This window comes from Sorex fumeus, unplaced genomic scaffold, assembly GCF_029834395.1.
Source record: "Sorex fumeus unplaced genomic scaffold, SorFum_2.1 ptg000107l, whole genome shotgun sequence".
Lineage (NCBI taxonomy): Eukaryota > Metazoa > Chordata > Mammalia > Eulipotyphla > Soricidae > Sorex > Sorex fumeus.
This window is the reverse complement of record NW_026606164.1, coordinates 84,598-106,068: the sequence shown is the minus strand read 5'-3', so window position 1 is coordinate 106,068 and position 21,471 is coordinate 84,598. Positions and strand designations below refer to the sequence as shown.

At 69.6% G+C, this 21,471-nt stretch overlaps 2 protein-coding genes across 3 annotated transcripts; one reads left to right on the top strand and one right to left on the bottom strand.

The window, feature by feature from the left end:
- Window positions 1-331: 331 nt before the first annotated feature.
- On the top strand, window positions 332-3,760 carry FASTK (Fas activated serine/threonine kinase). Its single transcript, XM_056134787.1, is given in 11 exon segments — window positions 332-463; window positions 886-1,311; window positions 1,590-1,784; window positions 1,876-2,015; window positions 2,386-2,599; window positions 2,687-2,829; window positions 2,831-2,847; window positions 2,976-3,067; window positions 3,138-3,276; window positions 3,351-3,465; window positions 3,553-3,760. Coding segments are annotated over 11 exon segments (1,671 nt in total). The 5' UTR covers window positions 332-381; the 3' UTR covers window positions 3,661-3,760.
- A 102-nt stretch (window positions 3,761-3,862) lies between these two features.
- SLC4A2 (solute carrier family 4 member 2) lies at window positions 3,863-21,227 on the bottom strand. 2 transcript variants are annotated; one of them, XM_056134808.1, is made up of 23 exons: window positions 21,036-21,227; window positions 19,216-19,329; window positions 17,723-17,891; window positions 17,380-17,639; window positions 17,178-17,290; window positions 16,015-16,247; window positions 15,783-15,925; window positions 13,383-13,563; window positions 9,246-9,381; window positions 8,997-9,162; window positions 8,796-8,910; window positions 8,193-8,377; window positions 7,868-8,096; window positions 7,540-7,764; window positions 7,303-7,451; window positions 7,027-7,221; window positions 6,502-6,756; window positions 6,334-6,423; window positions 6,078-6,244; window positions 4,708-4,961; window positions 4,465-4,634; window positions 4,192-4,365; window positions 3,863-4,092 (listed from the first exon to the last, which is right to left on the bottom strand). In XM_056134808.1, the coding sequence occupies exons 2-23, from the start codon at window positions 19,264-19,266 to the stop codon at window positions 4,012-4,014; spliced, it is 3,741 nt and encodes a 1,246-aa protein (XP_055990783.1). In that variant the 5' UTR covers window positions 19,267-19,329; window positions 21,036-21,227; the 3' UTR covers window positions 3,863-4,011. The 2 variants fall into 2 exon arrangements, with proteins under 2 accessions (XP_055990783.1, XP_055990784.1); XM_056134809.1 differs by lacking the exons at window positions 19,216-19,329; window positions 21,036-21,227 and adding an exon at window positions 18,606-18,719.
- Window positions 21,228-21,471: the final 244 nt, after the last annotated feature.

Here is a 21,471-nt window from a genome sequence, read left to right as displayed (position 1 = left end):
GCCAAGGCGGGGGACCCGGAGCCGGCCGCCCAGCAGGGGGGCGTGCAGGGAGGTGGCGGGGCGCCCTCTGGAAGCCGGGCAGATTAAACGACTGTGAAGTTTTCAGCCCCGCGTGTGCCTGCGTGCGTGTGTGGGTGGGTGGGTGGGTGGGTGCTGCGGGCGGCGGCGGCGGGGAGCGGGGACCTCCCCCCCCCACCGCCTCCTCCTCCCGGGCCCCGCGGGCGCCGCCGGCCGCTGACAGCGCGCCGGCCCCGCCCCCGCGCGCGACTTCCGGGGCGGGCCGCGCGGGGGCTGCCGGGAGCCACGTCCGTGCGGGCCGCGGCGGGCGGCGGGCGGCCGCGCGGGGGCTGCCGGGAAGATGGCGGACTCGGCGGCCGGCCGATGAGGAGGCCGCGCGGGCAGCCCGGCCCCCGGGCCCCGAGAGCCGGCGAGGCGGCGAGCTGCGCGGGGCCGGGGGAGCCATGTAGGGGGGGGCCTGGGGGCGGGGCGCGCGCGGGCGGCGGCGGCGGCGGCGGGGCGCGCGCGCGGGCGGCGGCCGCCGTCCCCGGGCCCGGGGGGCGTGGGGGACCCCGGCCCGGCGGCCGCGCCCGGGGCCGAGCCGCGCGCCCGGGCTGCACGGGCGCCCCGAGAGCCGCGCGCGGCCGCCCGGGCGCCGGGCGAGGCGCCGCCGGCGGAGGGACGGAGCCGCGCGCCCAAGGTCACCCGGCCGGGAGCGGCGGCGCCCGGCATGGAGCCCGGGACCCCCGCGAGGGACCCCCGCCCCGGGCCGGGCGCGGCCCGCCCGCGGCCCCGTGACCTCGGCGCGCTCGACCCCCGCCTCTCCGCCCGCGGCCCCGCGGTAACCGGCGGCGGAGACCTCACCCCCCGTTTCTGGGCCGCCCCCAGGGTCTCCGTCGCCCAACTCCATGCTCCGAGTGCTGCTCTCGGCCCAGGCCTCCACCGCCCGGCTGTCCGGCCTGCTGCTGCTCCCGCCCGCCCAGCCCTGCTGCCTGGGCCCGGGCAAGTGGGCCGAGCGGCCCCCGGGCGGGGGTCCCGCCGCCGGCCCGCCCGCGCAGGGGCTGCAGCGGCTGCTGGAGCAGGCCCGGAGCCCCGGGGAGCTGCTGCGGTGGCTGGGCCAGAACCCCACCAAGGTGCGCGCCCACCACTACCCGGTGGCCCTGCACCGCCTGGGCCAGCTCCTGGGCGCGCAGCCGCGGCCCCCGCCCCCGGAGCCGGCCACGCTGCGGGACTTGAGCCAGCTCATCATCCGCCACTGCCCCTCCTTCGACATTCACACCATCCACGTGTGTCTGCGCCTGGCCGTGCTACTGGGTGAGGCGGGTGTCGCGGGATGCGGGGGGGGGGGCGTGCGGATGGAAGGCACCAGTGCCCCCCTGCACCGCCCAGCCCTGCCAGGGACCACCGCCCCGGGTTGGTCCCGGCACGGACCTCCCCGCCTCCGTCCACCTGATGTTGGACGGACCTCCCCGCGGTTGCGCGGTCTCCCCGCCCGGAGAACAGACGAGGCGGGTTAGGAATCCACCGAGTCGTCCCCGGGAGTGAGGCCGCTTCGGGGGGCCGCTGGTCCCCCCTGACCCTGTGCCCCGCAGGCTTCCCGGCCGACGGACCCCTGGTGCGCGCCCTGGAGCAGGAGCGGAGGTCGCGCCTGCCGCCCAAGCCGCCGCCCAAGCCGCCGCCCCAGCCCCAGCCCCAGCCCGTGCCAGGCGGGCAGAGGTTGGAAGCGGCTCTGAGCTGCCCCCGGTTCCTGCGGCACCCGCGGCAGCATCTCATCCGCAGCCTGGCAGGTGCGGGAGCGGGCAGGGAGCGTGGGGGGCTGGGGGGGCGGCGTCTGGTGCCAGCGACCCCGGGCGACGGCTGACAGGTGGTTCTCCGCAGAGGCCAGACCCGAGGAACTGACTCCCCACGTGATGGTGCTCCTGGCCCAGCACCTGGCCCGGCACCGCTTGCGGGAGCCCCAGCTTCTGGAGACCATTGCCCACTTCCTGGTGGTCCAGGAAGCCCAGCTCAGCAGCAAGGTGGGGTTGCCTCCCACCGACCCCCGCGGCCGCCCCGTCAGGCCCCACCCTCTGCCCTGCTGGAGTGGCCGCCGCTTCCTGCATCCGGCCCGCTGGCCTCTGCTCCGCGCCCGGTGCCATCCGCTTGCCCCTCCGCGGCCTGCCGGGCTGTGGTCCTCCCGGATGGCACTCGGTCCATCTTAGCTCCTCTATGCCCAGGCCCCAGGGCCGCGTCCCCTCCGCGCCCGCCGCCTTGGTGACTAAGCCCGTGGGACTTCCGGCGCGTTCGGCGGGGGACAGGGCAGGTGCGGCCCACCCCCGGGTCACTAGGCAGAGGCTGGCGGCGACGCCCGGCAGCCGGGCGCGGGCTGACGCCGCCCCTCCCCGGCAGGTGGTCCAGAAGCTGGTGCTGCCCTTCGGGAGGCTCAACTACCTGCCCACGGAGCCGCAGTTCCTGCCCTGCCTGGAGCGGATCCTGGCGCGCGACGCGGGGCTGGCCCCCCTGGCCACGGTCAACATCCTGATGTCGCTGTGCCAGCTGCGGTGCCTGCCCTTCCGCGCGCTGCACCTGGTGTTCTCCCCGGGGTTCATTAGCCACGTCAGCGGTGCGCGGACAGGTGGCCCGCGGGAGGGGAGTGCCGGGCGCCCCCGCCGCGCGCGACGCCCCGTGAGCCCCGGTGCTGCTCCCACAGGCACCCCCCACGCGCTCATCGTGCGGCGCTACCTCTCCCTGCTGGACACGGCCGTGGAGCTGGAGCTCCCGGGCTACCGGGGTCCCCGCCTGCCCCGCCGGCAGCAAGTGCCCATCTTCCCGCAGCCGCTCACCGCCGACCGGGGCGCGCTGCAAGTACAGGTGGCTGGGGGGGCCGGGCCCGGGGAGGGCGCGTCCCCAGGAGCAGCGCGGCGGAGCAGAGGCGCTGGGTCGCAGAGGAGCCAGGCCAGCGAGGACGGACCTCCGCTATGGCCTTCCTCTCCCCCCAGTCACAAGGACATGGTGGCCGAGGGGCTGCGCCAGCTGCTGGGGGAGGAGAAGTACCGCCAGGACCTGACCGTGCCTCCGGGCTACTGCACAGGTGAGCGGCCGCGGGCGGGCTGGGGCGCGGCCGCCCCGGGCTGAGACCCAGCGGCCCTGTCTCCCCGCAGACTTCCTGCTGTGTGTTAACAGCTGCGGGGCCGTGCTGCCCGTGAGGACCCAGGACCCCTTCCTCCCGTACCCTCCCAGGGCCAGGCCCCGGGACCCCGCTGCTGCGGCTCAGCCCACGACCCGAGACCCGGCCCAGAGGTGAGGGGGGCGGGGGGCGCGGGCCGCCCCGCCGCCTGGCCCCGGCGCTGAGCCGTCGTCGTGTCCTCCCCCAGGGTGGTGCTGATGCTGCGGGAGCGCTGGCACTTCTGCCGCGACGGCCGGGTGCTGCTGGGCTCCCGGGCCCTGCGCGAGCGGCACCTGACCCTCATGGGCTACCAGCTGCTGCCGGTGAGCCCGCCCGCCCCGTGCGCGTGCCTGCCTGCGTGCGTGCGTGCGTGCGTGAGTGCGAGCGAGCCCGCTGTCCTTTCCCTGCAGCTGCCCTTCGAGGAACTCGAGTCCCAGCGAGGCCTGCCCCAGCTCAAGAGCTACCTGAGGCAGAAGCTCCAGGCCTTGGGCCTCCGCTGGGGGCCGGAAGGGGGGTGAGGGGGTGTGCTCGGGGCTCAGGACAGCCCCCCTATGGGGGGTGGACAGTTTGCACTTTGGACCCTCGTGTTTCGGTTTCTCATTAAAGCTCCCTTTTCCCCCTCCCCAGTGCTCGTGTCGTTTCTGGGCCGGGCGGCGGCCAGGGTGCCCACCCCACCCCCTCCCTGCCCCCGACCCTCGGCACAGACACGGGAGGCCAGGGTAGGTGGGGGCCGAAGCACTTTACTGCAGGGCGCAGGGCAGGGGACTTTAAATTATTCACTTAAATAAAAACGGGGAGGGCGGGGGCGCCCCCCCAGCCCCGGGTCCCCGTCCGTCCGTCCGTCCCTCGGCTGTCTGTCCAGGCAGCGGCTACACAGGCATGGGCATCTCGTTGTACTCGTCCACGCCCTCCCGCTCATCGAACACGGGCTCCGCCTCGTTGGCGTCCAGCTGTGGGGGGGGTGGAGGGGTGGGGGTGGGGGGGCCGAGTCAGGACCTGGCGGGGCCGCGGCTGGCTGGCTGGCGGGCGGCGGGGGGCGGGGGGCTTACGCATTTCATCTCTCCCTCGGTGAAGATGCGGGTGAGCACCACCATGCGGAGCGGCACCGTGAGGATGAGGATGAAGGGGAAGGCCAGGGAGGCGGCGGTGGACATGACGGCCCAGAGCAGGGTCAGGCAGAGCAGCTGCAGGGCCGTGAACAGGTGCATCCGCAGCGTGCGCACCTGGGGGCGGGGACACGGTGAGCCTGGCGCGGGGCGCCGGGCGCAGGGCGCAGGCGCGGGAACGGGGGGCCAGCAGGGGCGCGGGGCGGCGCCGCGCACCTTCTTGACGTAGGTGACGTCGGGGTGGTGCTTGGCCGGCATGAGCAGCAGGTGCAGCCGCTCATAGAACTGGATCCCGTTCAGGGAGGTCACGCCCATGTACAGGAAGATGCCGAAGAGCACAGCCAGGGGGATCTGGCGGAGCAGGTCCCCGATGACTATGGAGAGGCCTGCGGGAGCGGCGGGGAGAGCGTTGGCCCCGGGCCGGGGGTCCCCGGGGGGCCGGGGCGCAGGGAGACCTACCCACGAGCAGGGCGACCAGCAGCCCTGTCACCCGCTGCTCCTTGACCTCCTGGATCTTGGGCTTGTCTCCGGGCGCCACGGCCTTGCTCATGACCGTGAGCGCGTTGGCGTGCGTGACCGAGCGCACCGTGGCCGCCGCCAGCCAGGGCAGGCCAAAGAGGGCGCAGATCCCGCCCATGCCCACGATGAGCAGCAGGTCCAGGTGGAAGCCGGAGCCCTTCTGCAGCATGCGCTCCTTCTTGGAGATGATGAGCCTGCGGACGGGAGGACCCCGCACCTGAGCCCGTGCGCGCACGCACGGGGGCCCAGGCCTGGCTGCACAGGTGCACGCGCACACACAGGTCGTACAGCAGCCCAGGCCTGGTGGCACGCACGCGCGCACGGTAGCTCAAGTCTCACACACGCTGCATGCACACACACAGCCCGCACAGCAGCCCAGGCCCAGTTGTGCATGCGCGTGTACACACACGTACACACAGCAGCTCAGGTCTCACACAGTGCATGCGCGCACACACACACACAGCCCGCACAGCAGCCCAGGCCCAGTTGTGCATGCGCGTGTACACACACATACACACAGTAGCTCAGGTCTCACACAGTGCATGCGCGCACACGCACACACACAGCCCGCACAGCAGCCCAGGCCCAGTTGTGCATGCGCGTGTACACACACGTACACAAAGCAGCTCAGGTCTCACACAGTGCATGCGCGCACACACACACACAGCCCGCACAGCAGCTCAGGCCCAGTTGTGCATGCGCGTGTACACACACGTACACACAGGAGCTCAGGTCTCACACAGTGCATGCGCGCACACACACACACAGCCCGCACAGCAGCCCAGGCCCAGTTGTGCATGCGCGTGTACACACACGTACACACAGCAGCTCAGGTCTCACACAGTGCATGCGCGCACACACACAGCCCGCACAGCAGCCCAGACCCAGTTGCACACATGTGCGTGCACACACACACAGCCTGGGTCTCTCTCTCTCTCACACACACACACACGCACACACACACGACGGCCCGCTTGGCAGCCTGAATCTCTCTCACACACACACACAAACACACCACATACGGCCTACACAGCAGCCCAGGTCTCTATCTCACACACACACACACACACACACACACAAACACAGGCAGCCTGAGTCACACACACACAGCCCACACGGCAGCCTGGGTCTCACACAAGTGTGTGCGCTCATGCACACACAGCCTGCACAATGGCCCAGGCCCAGTTAAACACATGTCCGCACACACACACACACGGCCTGCACGGTAGCCTGCATCACACACACACGCACGCACACACACACGAGAGCGCGCGAGGCCCAGACAGCAGGGGCCAGGGCTGCTCCCTCACGTGGTGATCTGCGTCTCCATGAATATGAGGATGAAGACCAGGATGGCGGGCAGCAGGCTGGCGACCATCATCCACACGGGGAAGGCACTGTTCTCGCCCAGGGGGTTGATGAACCAGCCGCGCTTCTCGGGGGCCGTCACCGAGAACCCGCTGGGCACGCTCAGCTTCTGTGGGCGGGGAGCGGGGGTCAGGTGAGCGGGCGGGTGGGGCCGGGGAAGAGGCCGGGTTTGTGCCCCGCGCGCCCGCTGGGCCCCACCTGGGTGTAGGTGTCCTCAATACTGTAATCCACGAGCACCATGATGAGGATGGCGATGGGCACCCCGAAGTCCCCGATCACGCGCCGCACCTGTGGGCCAGCAGCGGGCTCAGGGGCCGCCTCTTTGCACCCCACCCGCCCCCGCCCCCCACCTCCCGGCCCACGCACTCGGCCAGGGAAGAAGCGGCTGTTCTTGAACTTGCGCAGGAAGAAGGCAATGAAGAAGGTGCCGGCCATGAGCACCAGCGAGAGCAGGGCCGTGTTGGGCTGGCCCTGGGGCGGCGTCTGCCCGGTCCGGGCGGCCGAGCTCCCGTTGGCCAGGCCCAGCGCGGTCTCCGCCCTGGCCCATGTGGCGTTCTGGTCGGCGTCCTCCTCGGAGCTGTTGGTGACCGAACAGCCGTGGAGAGGGTGTTCCTGGAAGATCTGGGAAGGGAAGGGGCCCCCGTCAGCCGGGCGGAGACTCCGCGGCGGCTTGCAGGGGCCGGGGCAGGTGCGGCCGGAGGGACCCCAGGACCCTGACACCCGGTGTGAGTGGGGTGTAGAGCCGGGCAGGGAGCTGGGGCGGGGGACAGGAGGATGGTTCCGGCCAGAGGCTCCTCTGTGTGTGTGTGTGTGCCTGCGTCACCGCTATTGAAGGCACCGAGCGGCACACGGGGTGGGGCTGGGGGGTGCGGCGCTCAGAGCTCGTCCCACCTTCACCAGCTTGTAGAAGGTCTCGTAGATGAAGATGAGGGAGATGAGGAAGGCGAAGATCTCCTGGGTGAAGCGGGACACAAAACGCACCAGGAAGCTGCCCTCCAGGGCCACCATGAGCAGCGCCAGGAACACCAGCCAGAAGCCGATCCACACGCGCCCCACCAGGTACTCCAGGTTGTTGCTGCTGCAGAACTGGGGCGAGAGGCGGCGTCAAGGCCCTGGGGCAGGGGGCGGCCGGGCTCGAGGACGGGGGTGGGGTGGGGGGGGCCTCACCGAGAAGAAGGCCTCCTCAAAGACCAGCAGGGGCCCCGAGAAGCCGATCACCAGCAGCGGCTGGGCGCCCAGCAGGCAGAAGATGACCCCCTGCAGCGCCGTGGACATGATCAGCTCCGACACCCCGATCAGGTCCTGCGTCTTCTCTCCTGGGGGGGGCGGGAGGCTGTGCAGGAGCCAGGCCCAGGGACCACCCCGCCCCACCCCTGCCCCCGCCCCGGCCAGGCTCCCCCTTACCCAGCAGGCCTCCAAAGGTGATGGCGGGCGACAGGGCGGCGAAGTAGATGAAGATGACGGCGGCCAGGCACTGCGGGTCCAGCGCGTCCCGGAAGTCGCTCAGGTAGTGAGGGTAGCGGCGCCGCACGTCCCGGATCAGCCCCCCGAAGGGCCGGCCCGTCCGCCGCAGGGGGTCGTCGTCGTCATCCCCCCCGGTGCCGGCCGCCTCTACCATCTGCAGGAGCGCTGCAAGCCAGGCCCGCGTGAGGGCGCCGGCCGGGCCGGGCAACCCCCCACCCCTCCCCCACCCCCGTCCCCCATGCCCCGCCACCGGCCCGGCCAGCTGTACCCTTATCCTGGGAGGACTTGGGCTCCAGCCCGGCGGCGCCCGCGGGCAGCAGGCGGCCCTGCTCCTCCCGCTTCTTGAGCATCTGGCGCTGGAAGTGGGCGACCGAGCGCAGCAGCTCCTCGCCCTGCACCTCGGAGGGCGGCAGCACCACGCTGCAGTCCAGGAAGGCGTTGATGGCCGTCAGCAGGTCCTCCCGCTCGTCCGCCAGGTACGCCGCCTCGTGGAATTGCTGCGGGAGCCGGACGGCGGGGGGTGAGGCCGGGGCGGGGGGTGCGGGGGACGGGTGGCGGGTGAGGGTCGGGGTCGGGGCCGGGCCGCGGCTGACCTTGTCGGACATGAGCGTGGAGATGGAGCGGCCGATCTCGTGGTAGTCCATGTTGGCGCTGCTCGGGCCCAGCAGCAGGAAGAGGAAGCGCACGGGCACCGGCACCTCCAGCACCGCGTCCAGCTCCACCGCCTCCCGCAGCCGCACGAAGGCCATGGTGGGCCGGGAGAGGAACTCCACGCAGCCTGGGGGGGGGGGGCGGGCGCGGTGGGCGAGAGCGGGGGCGCCGTGGCCTCGGCCTCACCCCAAGTACCCCCCCCAAGGACCAACATGGCCCCAGGCCCCCCCCACGTACCCCCGATGACTGCCGTGCCTTCCGGCCCCACCCCACATACCCACAAGGACCACTGTGGCCCCAGCCCCCGCCACATACCCCCCAAGGACGGCCGTGGCCTCGGCCCCACCCCACATACCCCCCCAAGGACCACCGTGGCCTCGGGCCCCCCCACATACCCACAAGGATCACCATGGCCCCAGGCCCCCCCACATACCCCCAATGACCCTCCCCACATACCCATGAGGACCACCGTGGCCCCAGGTCCCCCCCCCCCCCCGACGTACTCTCCCAAGGACCACCGTGGCCTCAGGCCCCCCGCCACGTACCCACGAGGACCACCGTGGCCTCAGCGTTCTCCGGGATCTTCTCCAGCAGCTTGAGCTCGTGCTTGGACTTGGAGCGGGTGATGCCGGCTGGCGGGGCCGGGGGTGGCAGTTCACGCTGGGGACACGGGAGGGCGGGTCAGGGGCCAGTGCCCGCAGCTGCTGGCATCGCCCCCCCCCCCAGGCAGCCGCCGCCCCTCTCACCTCTCTCTCCACCTCGACGCGGGCCTCGGGGACCCCTCCGATGAGGGGCTCGGTGACGTGGGGGTCGCTCTCCGCGCCCTGGCCGTGGTGGTGGCCCAGCAGGGAGCCCAGGGAGCCGGCCGAGATGTTGCGTGGGAAGGAGAAGTCCTTCTCGTCGCTCGGGTGGCTGGGGGGGGGGCGCAGCAGCAGTGAGTGGGGGACGCCGGGGCAGGCGCAGGGGTGAGGCGGGGCGGGGCGGGCGGGCCTCACCTGTGCTTCAGCAGCAGCGCCCGCAGCACGTTGGCCCTGTCCTCGGCCTTGATCTGGTCGGAGATGACCATCTGCTCCACCACCTGGTGGGCCACCCCGGGCAGCGTCTGCTGGTCCAGGTCCAAGAGCACGGCCCCTGGGAGGGCACCACGGACGCCCTGAGCACGAGGGCAGGGGCGGGGCAGTGCCCTGCAGGCCGAGGGTGGTCGCGGCATCGCCCTACCCTGCTCCTTCCTCCCCCTCTCTCTCGTCCCCGGGCCGTGGGGACTGCACGCCTGCTGGTGGGAAATCTGCACTAGGACCCTCTCTCGTCAGGAGGGGCCGAGGAGGGAGGCCGGTGGGAAGACCTCTGGCCTTGCACGGGCTGACCTAGCCGTCCCTGGAACCCCGATGGTTCCCTGAGCCCACCGGGAGTGACTCTGGAGCAGAGCTGGGAGTAAGCCCTAAGCACCTCTGGGTGTGGGACACAAACTAAAACCAGGGGCTGGAGAGAGAGCACAGCGGGGAGGGCATTTGCCTTGCACGCGGCCGACCCGGCTTCGATTCCCAGCATCCCATAGGGTCCCCTGAGCACCGCCAGGAGTAACAGCTCCTGAGTGCAAAGCCAGGAGGAACCCCTGTGCATCTCCGGATGTGACCCAGAAAGCAAAAAAAAAAAACAAACACTAAAACCAAAGAAGTTCTCTTTCATGCCAGGGATGGCGTTCTGTGGAAGAGCACATACTCTGCACATACGGTCCCTGGTTCTGTATGCACGTGAGCGCATGAACACGCACACACGAGTCCTACAGGTGTGAGGCTCTACTTCTGCTCATCCACACACACTTCTGAACTCTGCCTGACATGCACACACATCCATGCACTTCTCCCGAGCTCCACCCAACATGCACATATGCATACGTGCACTCCTCCTGAGCTCCATCTGACATGCACAATCGCATACATGCATTTCTCCTGAGCTCAACGTGCACCCACACATACCTCCGTGCACTTCTCCTAGCTCTGCCCAACATGCACACACACGCATGCATTTCTCCCAAACTCTGCCATCAGTTTGGGAGACATCATGCATACGTACATGCACGTCTCCTGAGCTCCTCCAGAATGCACGCACACACACACACACACACACACACACACACACACATGCACTTCCCCCGAGGTCCGCCTGACATGCACACACACATATATGCGCACACACACACGCGCGCGCGCACAGGCCTTGCTGGTGGCCTCGGCCAGCCCTGCAGCTCTGTGCAGATGCTGCCCTCCCTCCAAGCGCCCAGTCCCCGCGGATCCAATGGCTGTTCACGGAAGTTTCTAGATGACTGGCCAAGTGCTGCTCCGGAGCTGCCTTTGCAGAGAAATGGAAAGCCACTAAGTCATGTTTCAAACAAGCTCAACTCTCAGGGGGAGAGAACTAAGGGACAATCAGAAGAGAAAGTCCCGGAATGGCGAGCCCAGGCCACGCTGGTGGGACGATGGCCAAACCGCGCAGGACCCCCCCTCCCCCCGCACTGGGAGCCAGCATCGTCCTGCTCTGGAAACCAGCCAGCCTGACCTCCCAGACCCCCGCCCTGCGCAGCCCTGCAGGGGGGGCTGACGAGGCCCCGGGTGGGCAGAGCACCCTTCACCCGCTGTATCCCGAGCACGCCCGCCCCGCCGGGCTTAGCTGCCGGTCTGGGAAGCTGTGGGCAGTCTGTGCTCATGCCTCCCGCAAGGCTGCACAGCCACCTGCAAACTCAGCTGGAGACCCGCACAGCCCCTGACGGGAAGCCGGGCACAGCTGGCACTGACAGCAAGCAGATGGACGGCGGGAGGGCGGGGGGCGGAGGAAGAGCTGTCCCACTGTGACCGGGTGGTGGGGAGCAGGGGGACACTAGAGCCAACAGCCTGCTGCCATCCCCCACTCTCAGCAGGAGGCAGCAGCTGCGGGGGCTGGGCCCGGGGCACAGGCTTTGCAACCGGGGGGCTCTGGATTCAATCACCGCACACCACACACACACACACACACACACACACTCGTCCCGGACCCCTACAAGTGGCCCTGGAGCACTGGGCTGGGGAGTAGGCCCCGAGCACCTTCAGGTGTGGCCCTCAGAGCCCCGCAGAAGGGGACCAGTTCTCCCATCCCACGGGACTGGTCTGAGTCGCCGGCAGGCACCATCTCGATGACCGCTGGCAACCTTGCAGACGTGTGCCAGCGGACGGGGCCTCGGTCTCCACGGCAACGGGGCCCGGGGCAAGTCCCCACCCAGCCCCAGCAAATACCTCAGCTAGCTGGGGGTTGAGACGCTTATCGACAGGGACAAGGCTGAGATAGTACAGCAGGGCGGGCCGTGCCTCGCCAGCTGACCAGGGATCCCCCCCCCCGCCCAAGCCCCCCCCCCAGCATGTGGGCGCACCGCCAGGAATGACCCCTGAGCACAATACCAAGAGTAAGCCCTGAGTCCTGCAGGGTGCGGCCCAAACACCTTGGAGAAAGAACGCTGTTCCTTGATGGTCCCAGCCCCTGGGGGACCCACCATCTCACCCGCCCCAAGCAACTCCCAAAGTAAAACCAGTTACCCGGGGGGGAGGGGGCTCGCTACCAATATGCAGTGTGCCCCTCATAAAACAATCGAACAAAAACACCCGAAACTCCAAGAGCTAGAGCCTACAGCAGCCAAAGAGAAACACGCACACAGGAGGCAGCCGGCAGGGACAGTGAGCAGGCAGGGAGCGTGGTGACCAGCCCTGCCTCAAACACAAGCGCACATTGGAGGCGTCCTAACGCCAATGGCAGAGAGAGAACCCTAAAATCAGCAGGAGAAAAGGAGTCACACACAGACATCCCCCCCGCCCGACGCTACCCCCCAGCAAGACGACGTGCAGATTTCACCCTGAAACTTCAGACCAGAAGGGGGTGGGCTGGGATGGGGGCAGTGCACAAACCCCCCCACCTGGGAGGCAGAGTTTCCCAGACAGCAGTTACAGGGGCTCAGGGGCACTGCACCGGCCCTCAGGGACCTCTAGAAGCCAGCTGCAAACCCCCAACCGCCCAGAGGGGATCCCCGGAGACCGTGGGACAGAAGGGGAATTCCGGGGAACCCACTTCCAAGGTCACTGATCCCGTGGGTTACTTCCGTCAGTCACTTTGAGAGAACTGTTCGATTCCCGAGACTGGGGCGTCCACCTCGGAAAGACACGTTGGAGGAGAAACTTGTCCCCACTCCCTTCCCAGACCCCGCCTGTCTGCTGACAACGCGTCTTCCTCACCGTCAGATTTCTGTCCCCTCACCCAGCGCAGCTCGGATAATTGATGCTCGCTCAGATTTTTGCTCGGCTCAACAGGGGACTTAAATTAGGGCCGACCGTATCGATCTCCTTTTCTTTTGAGAATGGAGCACACTGTCCCTTTCGCGTTGGGTCACGCTGGCCGGGAGCCTGGATATTGTACACCGTTCTATTTTGATCCTCTGCTTGTTCTGGGGCCACATGGGGGGGGGTCCTGGCTCAGGGATCACTCCTAGCGGACTCGAAACCATACGGGGTGCCGAGGACCAAGCCCTGCGTGCAAGACAAGCGTCCGACCCACTGGACTCTCTGGCGCCCTGTTCTCTGCATCTTTTTTTGGAAGGAAGGGACTATACCAGGGAGTGCTTAGGGCTTAGTCCTGGCTCTGTGCTCAAGGGTTCACTCCTGGCAGTGCTCAGGAGTCACATCTGGGGTGCCCAGGACTCAAACCAGGGTCAGCTGCGCGGCAAGGCAAGCGCCTCCCCGGCTTCTCCCCTCTCCAGCCTCCAGGCACTCAAGTGATTGAAATTTCCAGTTGCTCTAAAAACCAACAGCTGGGGCTGGAGAGACAGCACAGCGGGTAGGGCATTTGCCTTACACGCGGCCGACCCAGGTTCGATTCCCAGCATCCCATATGGTCCCCTGAGCACCGCCAGGAGCAATTCCTGAGTGCAGAGCCAGGAGGGACCCCTGTGCATCGCCGGGTGTGACCCAAAAAGCAAAAATATAAAACAAAATAAAAACCAGCAGCTGCAGGACGCCCACCTGCCCCCGACACCCCACAACCCACACAAGACAAGAGCTCAGGCTCTGGTCGACGGCCTGGGACTGGAAGGCGACGCGGGAGGGGTGGCAGGGTACCGTGGGCCAGGGTCCGGCGGAGCTCCAGGAGGCTGCGGAAGGACAGCGAGGCCACGTGCGGCTTCCCCCAGCGCTCCGTCTCCTCCTCCACGTCCTCCTCGAACTTGATCCAGCGCGCCGTCTCCCGCCACTGGGGCTCCTGGTTCTTGTCCAACAGCAGCTCGTTCAGCTCCACAAAGACCTTGGGAGAGAGGAGAGGGACGGCATGGGCTCAGCCCCGGGGACCCCAGCCCGGACCGCCCACCGGGCCCACAGCAGCAGGACAGTGGCCCAGGAGGGCCAGTCGCTCGCCAGCCCACGACACCCTTCCCCTCACCTGTGCAGGGGGAGCAGCAACTGCCCTGCTGTTACAGAGACCGGAAGAAAACGCACAGGAAACAGTGAGGGAGATGCACGCACACGCGCACGCGCGCACACACACACACACACACACACACAGACTCTACATCACTCCATTGTTGCTTTTTTTTTTCTTTTTGGGTCACACCCGGCAATGCACAGGGCTTACTTTACTCCTGGCTCATGCACTCAGGAATTACCCCTGGTGGTGCCCGGGGGACCATATGGGATGCTGGGGATCGAACCCGAGTCGGCCGCGTGCAAGGCAAACCCCCTACCCGCTGTGCTATCACTCCAGCCCCTGTTGTTTTTTTTTAATCAAAGCAAGGTAGTTTCTTTTTCTTTCTTTTTTTTTTTTTTTTTTTTGCTTTTTGGGTGACACCCAGCGATGCACAGGGGTTACTCCTGGCTCTGCACTCAGGAATCACTCCTGGTGGTGGGACCACATGGGATGCTGGGAACCGAACACAGGTTGGCCGAGTTCGAGGCAAACACCCTACCCGCTGTGCTATCACTCCAGCAAAGTAGTTTCTATCGAACAAACTGCCTTAGAACTAGTGCTCGTGGCTCTGTAAGGTGGGGAGCAAAGGAGGCAGACTCAAGAAAAAGCGTGTGTCCACCCCTCTGCTCACCCCAACTCAGACAGCAGTGCTCGGGGAAATGCCGGGGTCTGTCCCAACCTCGGCTCCCGCGTTCCAGGCCTGTCACCTTCCCTCACAGAAAAGAATTTCAGGAGCAGGCAAAACAGTGAAACAAGGGAGTCATTTTTTTTAAATTGAAACTTAGAAAAATGTGAAAGGAAGGGCCTGAGCGATAGCACAGCGGGGACGGCATTTGCCTTGCACCTGGCTGACCCGGGTTCGATCCCCGGCATTCCACAGGGTCCCTGGAGCACCGCCAGGAAGGATTCCTGAGGAAGGAGCCGGGAGTAACCCCTGAGCATTACTGGGTGTGGCCGCAAAACAAAAAGAAAAATGTGAAAGAAGAGAATGAAGGGAAACGTGTGTAAGAGTCAACGCAGGCAGGGGCTGGAGCGATAGCACAGCGGGGAGAGGGCGTTGGCCTTGCATGCGGCTGACCTGAGTTCAACCCCCGGCATCTCCTATGGTCCCCCCCAGCACCGCCAGGAGTGATTCCTGAGTGCAGAGCCAGGAGTCACCCCTGAGCATCGCCGGGTGTGACCCAAAAAGAAAAAAAAATGAGTGAACGGAGGCAGCTTAGAAGCAGCAAGGTACAAGCAGACTCGGGAGCCACGGGTGGAAGGGTGAGCCCGACTTCACCTCCCTACACGGTTCCAGCCGTGGGAGAATTCTACGCGGTTCTATTTTCTCGATCGTTTGATTGTTTTTGGCCCACACCTGGCGGTACTCCTGGCTGTGTGCTCAGGGATCACTCCTGATGCTCCTTAGGGGACCATACAGGTGCCAGGGACTGACCGGGGGCTGGCCGCGCGCAGGGCAAGTGCCCTCCCCACTGACCCATTGGCTACAACTGCTGGTTCCGTTTCTCTTATTCACACCCGGTGGGATTCACGTGGCTCCCTCAGACACACGCGCACAACGGAAAGAACAAGCAGAACTGGCCAAGGACAAGAGGGACAGGCCCGGGGCTCTGAGTGGGTGAGGCTGACGACAGGCGGGGGAAGTTGGTCGGGCCTTCACCCAGGCCAGTTCATTCTCAGGGAAAAGGTGACAGGGCCGGGACAGAGAGCCGGGCAGTGCCCAGCCTCCGAGGGAAGCAGCCCCCTGCTGTGGCCCCACGACCAGGAAAGCAAAGAGGAAAAGGAGAAAAGGTTGCCGGGCTGGGGACATGGCCACGCCGGCAGCCCTGGGTTTGAGCCCCAGCACCAAAGAACGGAAAAGGTCATGGGAGCCACCCAGCAGGTCAGGCTGCGGCCCAGAACCCGGCGGCAGAGAACACGGAGCGACCTCGACCCTCGTCCCGACCAGCCCCGGCACCCGATGACGCGGACAGGCATGAGCGCGGCCCTGGTGCAGGCAGGCGGCCGCGGGCAGGGGACAGGCAGGGGGCAGACAGGGGCGCTCACCGCAGGAACAGTACCTCGTGGGGCTTGTGGGGGGCCCGGGGCCGGGTCCGCGGGGTGGGACCGGGCTCACGACCCTCCCGGCCGCTGGGCGCGGGCCCTTTGGCATTCTTCCGCACCAGGTGCCGCCGCACACCCGGCACGTCCTCAAACCGGTGACCTGGTGGGGTGGGGGGACGACACAGGGTGAGGCTCTCCTGCCGGCCTGGCCCCCAGCTCCTCCCGGCCCCGGACCCGGCCCACACTCACTCTTCATGAGGTCCAGGTCGGCCGTGGCCAGGGTCTGGGCCTCGCTCTCGTCGGTGGGCACCTGGGGCAGCAGGGCCTGCTCAGCGCCCGTCATGCTGCCGATGCGCCGTCTCTCCTGCAGGTTGTAGCTGCGATGTCCCGGCTGCGCCTTGGGCAGCGGCCGCCCCGAGGCGCCGCCGTCGTCGCCTCCGGCCGCGGGGCTGGCCACCGCCACCACCTCCTCTGTTGGTGCCCTGGACAGACGGAGGTCATGAGTCCAGGGCGCCCAGTCCGGGGAAGGCGACGGCCCAGCAGGGTCTGGACAAGGCCCCCGGCCCCCCACTGCTCCCGCGGCCCCTCCCCAGAGCCTGGCAAGATGTGGCACTGACCCCTCCCCGGGCGCTCATCGGCTCATCCTGCTCTCTGAGCCCCTTACCTCTTTCCCAATGCCCAGCAAAGGCCCCTATCTCCGTCTGAGCTGCAACCCCCAAGACCCCCACGCCTGCCCTGGCTCCAGGCCCCGCCAGAGCCTCCCCCACACACCCTCGCCCACCAGCAGCACCCACTTTTCCAGTGCCATGCTCCCCGAGAGCTCTCCTCGCGGCGGGCAGACAACGGTGTCTGTGCCCGTGCGTGCCCTGGAGGGCCAGCACGCCCTTCACGCTGCCTGGCACCCAGAAACCACCGGAGCTGTGATAATAGTGACCTTGAGGCCGGCCCAATGTCACTTCCTCCAGGAAGCCTCCTCTGGCTCACACCCACCATTCCCCAAACTCCAGGTACCTGCTGGCACCGTCCTGGGGCACAGCCACTGCTCTGGTGCCATCTCCCATGACAACCACCAAGGCAGGAGCCTGGCGGTTTCCCAAAAGCTCCCAAGGTGTGTGTGTGTGTGGGGGGGGGGGGTGGTCTCCTGTCCATCCACGTCACAGACCTACAGTTGGGCCCTGATCTGCAGCCCCACCCCCCGGGAGGCGAGGGCACCTGGGTTCTGTGCCCAGTTAAGCCACACACAGAACCCTAATTCTCCGCAGCCAGTAATCCCCACAACCCCCTGCCAGAAGGCGCCCATTGTTCCCTGTTTCCAGGGCGGCCAGTGAGGGCAGGCCCGGGAGGGGAACCCCAGCCTGCCCGTGATGCCAGGGCTCATGCCTGCCCCTCACCCAGACACGCGCCACACTTACGCAGCCTGGGCTCCCCTGGTGGCCCGCGGAGCGACCTCCTGCTGGGGCGGTGGGGGAGACGGGCTGGCCCTCTCTGCCCTGCGGTCGGCCCCATCATCCTCTTGGAGGAAAAACTGGAAGAGGACCCGGAGGGGGTCGTGGGTGAGGCCAGTCCGGCCCAGGTGGCCCTGTCCACCTCCGCGGGCGCAGCCCTGTAGATCACCTGCACCGCGGACGGGGCCACGGCTGCGCCGGCGGACGCGGCGGACACTTGGGTGGGCGGCCGTGCCCCCTCGGCCTCGCTGCTCTCCTCCTCGTCTTCCTCCCCCTCCTCAATGGTCGGGGTCTCCCCCGTCGGGGAGGCCCCGGGGCGCCGGCGAGGCTTGCTGCGGCCTGGGCCCTGGGGCGTCTTGCGGCGCCGGGCGTCCGGGGGCAGGTGGGTGGACAGCGGGTGATGGATGTGGTGGGAGGACTGGCGGTGGTCTGCGGAGAGGGGCCGTGGCTGCCGGCGGGTCCCGCCCCACCCGGCCCTCCCGGACCCTTCGCCCGGCCCCAGCCCTCCTCACATTCAAAGTCTTCCTCCCCATAGCTGCGGCTGGGCTCCTCGCTGCCCCGCGACCCGGCCTCCTGCAGAATCTCCTCGAAGCGCTCCACGCCCAGGGTCCGGTGCAGCTCGGCGTCCTCCTCCTGCTCCGGGAAGCCCGGCGCGGGCGGGCCCAGGCTCTCGGGGTCCGGCTGCGGGGCGGGCAGAGAACACACGTGGGGGGCCTGCCCTGCCGGGGCCGCGCGGGCCCGCGGGGAGATGCAGTGACCAGCTCTCTCCACTTGGAGCACAGCGGCCGAGCCCCGAAACCAACTTCTGCAGGAGCCCCGGCTAGGTGGCCGTCCTGGCCCGAGCCTCGGCCCCGGGAAGGGGCCCAGGAGGCCTTCGGGGAGAGGGGGCTGGCCCCTGGGGCGCCGGGCCGCCCCCCGGCCCTGCGCCCAGCCCCGCCCCCGCCACCCCCACCTGAGTCATGCTGCGGGGAGCCCGGGCCAGGGACTGCGGCGCCTGCAGGGCCGGGCCAGGCTGGCCTGATGGGCGGCTGCGGCGGGCGCCCGCCAGGCCCCGGCCAGGACCCCCGCCACGCCCCGGCCCATCTCAGCTCCAGGCACCACCAAATATTTGCTCAAGGGCTTCTGGCCCTGAAGGGCGCCGGGGGCACTCGAGGGCGGGGTATGGAGCCCCCGGGGACACGCGGGGTCGGGAGGGTGGGCGTGGTGCGGGTGGGAGATGCGGGCGCGGCGCGGGGCAGGGGGCCGGGGCTGCCCTGCGCCCCCCCCCCAGCTCGGCCCCATCTCAGCAGGGCAGCCGGGGGCGCGAGGCGGCCCAGGCGGGCGGCGGCCAGCGGGCGGCGGCCAAGGCGGGGGACCAAGCAAGGAAGGGACAGGGGGGTCGCGAGCCCCTCGCACCTGAGGCCGCAGGAGGAAGTCCATGGCCGGCAGGGGTGAACCGGGAAGGGGGGGAGTGAGCAGACCCGCCCACGCCCCTACCCAGTCACGTGCCGCCCTGGACACAGTGACCAATAAGGGGCTGATCGTGGCGCCCGGGGGTTAATCATTAGAAGTTCCCAGGAAAGTCGGAGGGGGACACGTGGGGCGGCGGCCACGTGGGGGCGCGGGGGGCGGGCCCGGGCGGCACGTGGGGCGGGGGCGGAGCCGGGCCCTGCGTGGGAGCTCGGTCCAGCACCCTGGAGTGGAGCGGAGCGCGCCCGCCCGGCCGGCTGCTCTAGCCTCTCCAAGGCCGGGTTGGGGAGGGAGGCGGTTCGGGTTAGAGACCCAGGGACCCCCCCACCACCACCCCCCCCCCGTGCTACTAGTGTTCGGGTTAGAGACCCAGGGGCCACTCCCCACCCCCAGGCTCTGCGAACAGTCTGGGCAGCGGCCTCCGCCCCAGCCCGGGGCAGAGCGCGCGCGCCCCCCACCTCCCAGAGACCCCACTGGCGGCTGCCAGGTGGCCGGGATGCGGCGCGCACCTGTGGCCGAGCGCGCGCGCGCGCGCACACTCGCGGGCGCATCTCACCTGGCGGAAGGCGTCCGCGCCCGCGGTGGGGCGCCGGGGGCCGCTGCTCATGGCCAAATCTTAGCCCTTCTCGCTGTCGCTGCGGCTTTCAGGGCGACGAGGCGGCGGCATAACCTGGGGGGCGCAGAGTCCCGGGTCACCCCATGAGCGCGGGCCCAGGAGCCTGGCGGAGGGCTCTTAGGAACGGGGAGACAGAGGCAGAACAAAGAGATGGGCGAGGACGAGGCCAAGGAGCCGGGCGGCCAGGGCCGGAGGCGGCGTGGGGGAGAGGAAGGTGGGAGAGGCCCCGGGGAGAAAGGCCGGGGCCAGGAGGGAGACCGAGAGGCGGAAGGAAGGGAGAAGGACAGGCGGCCCGGCTGGACGCGGCCGTGGGGCCCACCGAGGCCCGGGCGGGTGTCAGACAGGAAGGGAGGAGAGCCCGAGCGAAGAGAGAGGCAGGGGGCCTGCGGCGACTCTGGCGGCCGGGCAGGGCGGGCCGTGCCCCCAGATGACGGCCGGCGGCCGGGGGGCGGGGCGCAGGAAGGGGGCAGGCGGGCACCGCGGGGCACAATTTCTGCTGGGGGAGGGGCGCATGCGGGCCGGGAGGGTGGGCCCCGGCCCCGAGGGGCAGCCCCGCGGGCCAGGAAAATGTGAGCAGCCGCGGCCCAGGCCTCCTGACGGTGACTGGGGCAGGGCGACTCGTGGGGCACGGGCTGGAGCCGGTGGGGGACCCGGGGGTCCAGTGCACCAATGTACCGAGCCCCAGGAGTGGGGGTGGGGGCAGGGGGAGACGACCGGGTCGCAGGCTTTCGCTGACGGGGCGGGGGTCGGGCAGGTCAGTGTCGGGTCAAATGGCACAGTTCCTGGGGGTCAGGCCCGGGTGGGGAGCCCGGAGTGACACATTCCTGGCCAGCACTCAACTCAGCTGACCGCTCTCTTCACCTCCCCCCCTGCAGGCCCTCGGCCAGGGCACGTCTGTTGGGGGCGGGGAGGGAGCCGGTGGGGAAGGGCGTGGAGGGGCCCCGCGCGCGCGCGCGCCGCCGGCAGGTGCCCCCGTGCCCTCGGGTGCCGCTCCGGGGCCTGCGCCCCTCCCCCGCCCCTCCCCCGCCGCCGCCCCGCGCACAAAGCCGCTTCTGTGCAGGACATCGGGGCCCGTAATCCCGGGTGGGGGCACATTCCGGGGACCGGCCCCGACCGGCCCGGAGGATTAGCATCCCCCCCAAGGATTAGCACGTTAGCACCTTGGACCCCCGCTTGGGTTATTAACCACCCAAGCGAGCTCGTACATTCCACAGCGACTCGTGGGGCCGGCGGGGCCCAGGGGCAAGCGGCCCCCGAGCCCGCGGGCCAGGCGGGCCCCCTCCCCACCCGGCCGCTCCCTCCGCCGCCTGACCCCCTTGTCCTGATCTGACCCGGCGCCACACACACCCCCGCCGGGCGGCTCCGCCTCCCAGCCCGAGGTCGGGGGCGGAGGCCCCGGGAAAGCCCCCGGGCCGGGCGCGCGGCCGGGCCCGAAAGTGGGGGTCCGGGGTGGCCGGCGGGGTGCCGGCGGGCAGCGCGGGCCGCGAGCGGCCAGGCCCGCGGCGCCGCCCGGGGACCACCCCGCTCCCGGCGGCGGGGGGCGCGGCACGCCGAGCCCGCGGCGCCCGGGGCGATCCCCGCTCGCCTCCGCATCCCGCGCCCCGAGTCCCGGCTTCCCCGCGCCCCAGTCTCCGCCCTTCCCTCCACTTCCACTCCCTCCCGCGCCGAGTCCCGAGTTCCCCCCTTCCCTTCCCTTCCCCTCCCTTCCTCCTCCCTGCGGCGCCCGGCCCTCCCCCGCCCGCCGCCACCTCTCCGCTCACCCGCTGGCTCGAGGCGCGGCGCCCCCGGGGGGGTCTCGGGGTCGCTCCGGGTCCTCCGGCGCCCTCGCGCGCTCCCGCCGAGTGCCCCGTGCCCACCTCGGGGCGCGTCCCCGCCGCTCCCAACTTCTCCCAACTCAACTTTCCCCCGCGCCGCGGGCAGGCCGGCCCCCTGCGTGCGCGCCCCCCGGCGCACCGTGCGCGGCCCCGCGCGGGTGGGGAGGCGGGCGCGGGGGCGAGACCCGGGGGCGGGCGCGCGCGCGCCCCGGCACGGCCCGGCACGGGCGCCGGGCGCGGGGCCCGCCGGGCCGCCCCCCGCGGCCGCCGCGCCCGCCGGCCCCGCTGGGGGACCCGGGCCCCCGGGGACGCCGCCTCTGCGCCCCAGGAGGCGCCGCTCGGCCCCAGGGCGCCCGCCTCCCGCCGGGGATCCCCGCCCGCG

Coding starts and splice junctions, on each gene's coding strand:
- SLC4A2 (XM_056134808.1), bottom strand. CDS start 19,266: ATGAGCAGCGGCCCCCGGCGCCCCACCGCGGGCGCGGACGCCTTCCGC. Junction 9,382..13,382: donor CCGCCGGACCCTGGCCCACG/GTACCCTGCCAC, acceptor GTGCCCTCCCAG/GGGCCGTGCTCTTGGACCTG. Junction 4,366..4,464: donor ACGTCACCTACGTCAAGAAG/GTGCGCGGCGCC, acceptor CCCCGCCCCCAG/GTGCGCACGCTGCGGATGCA.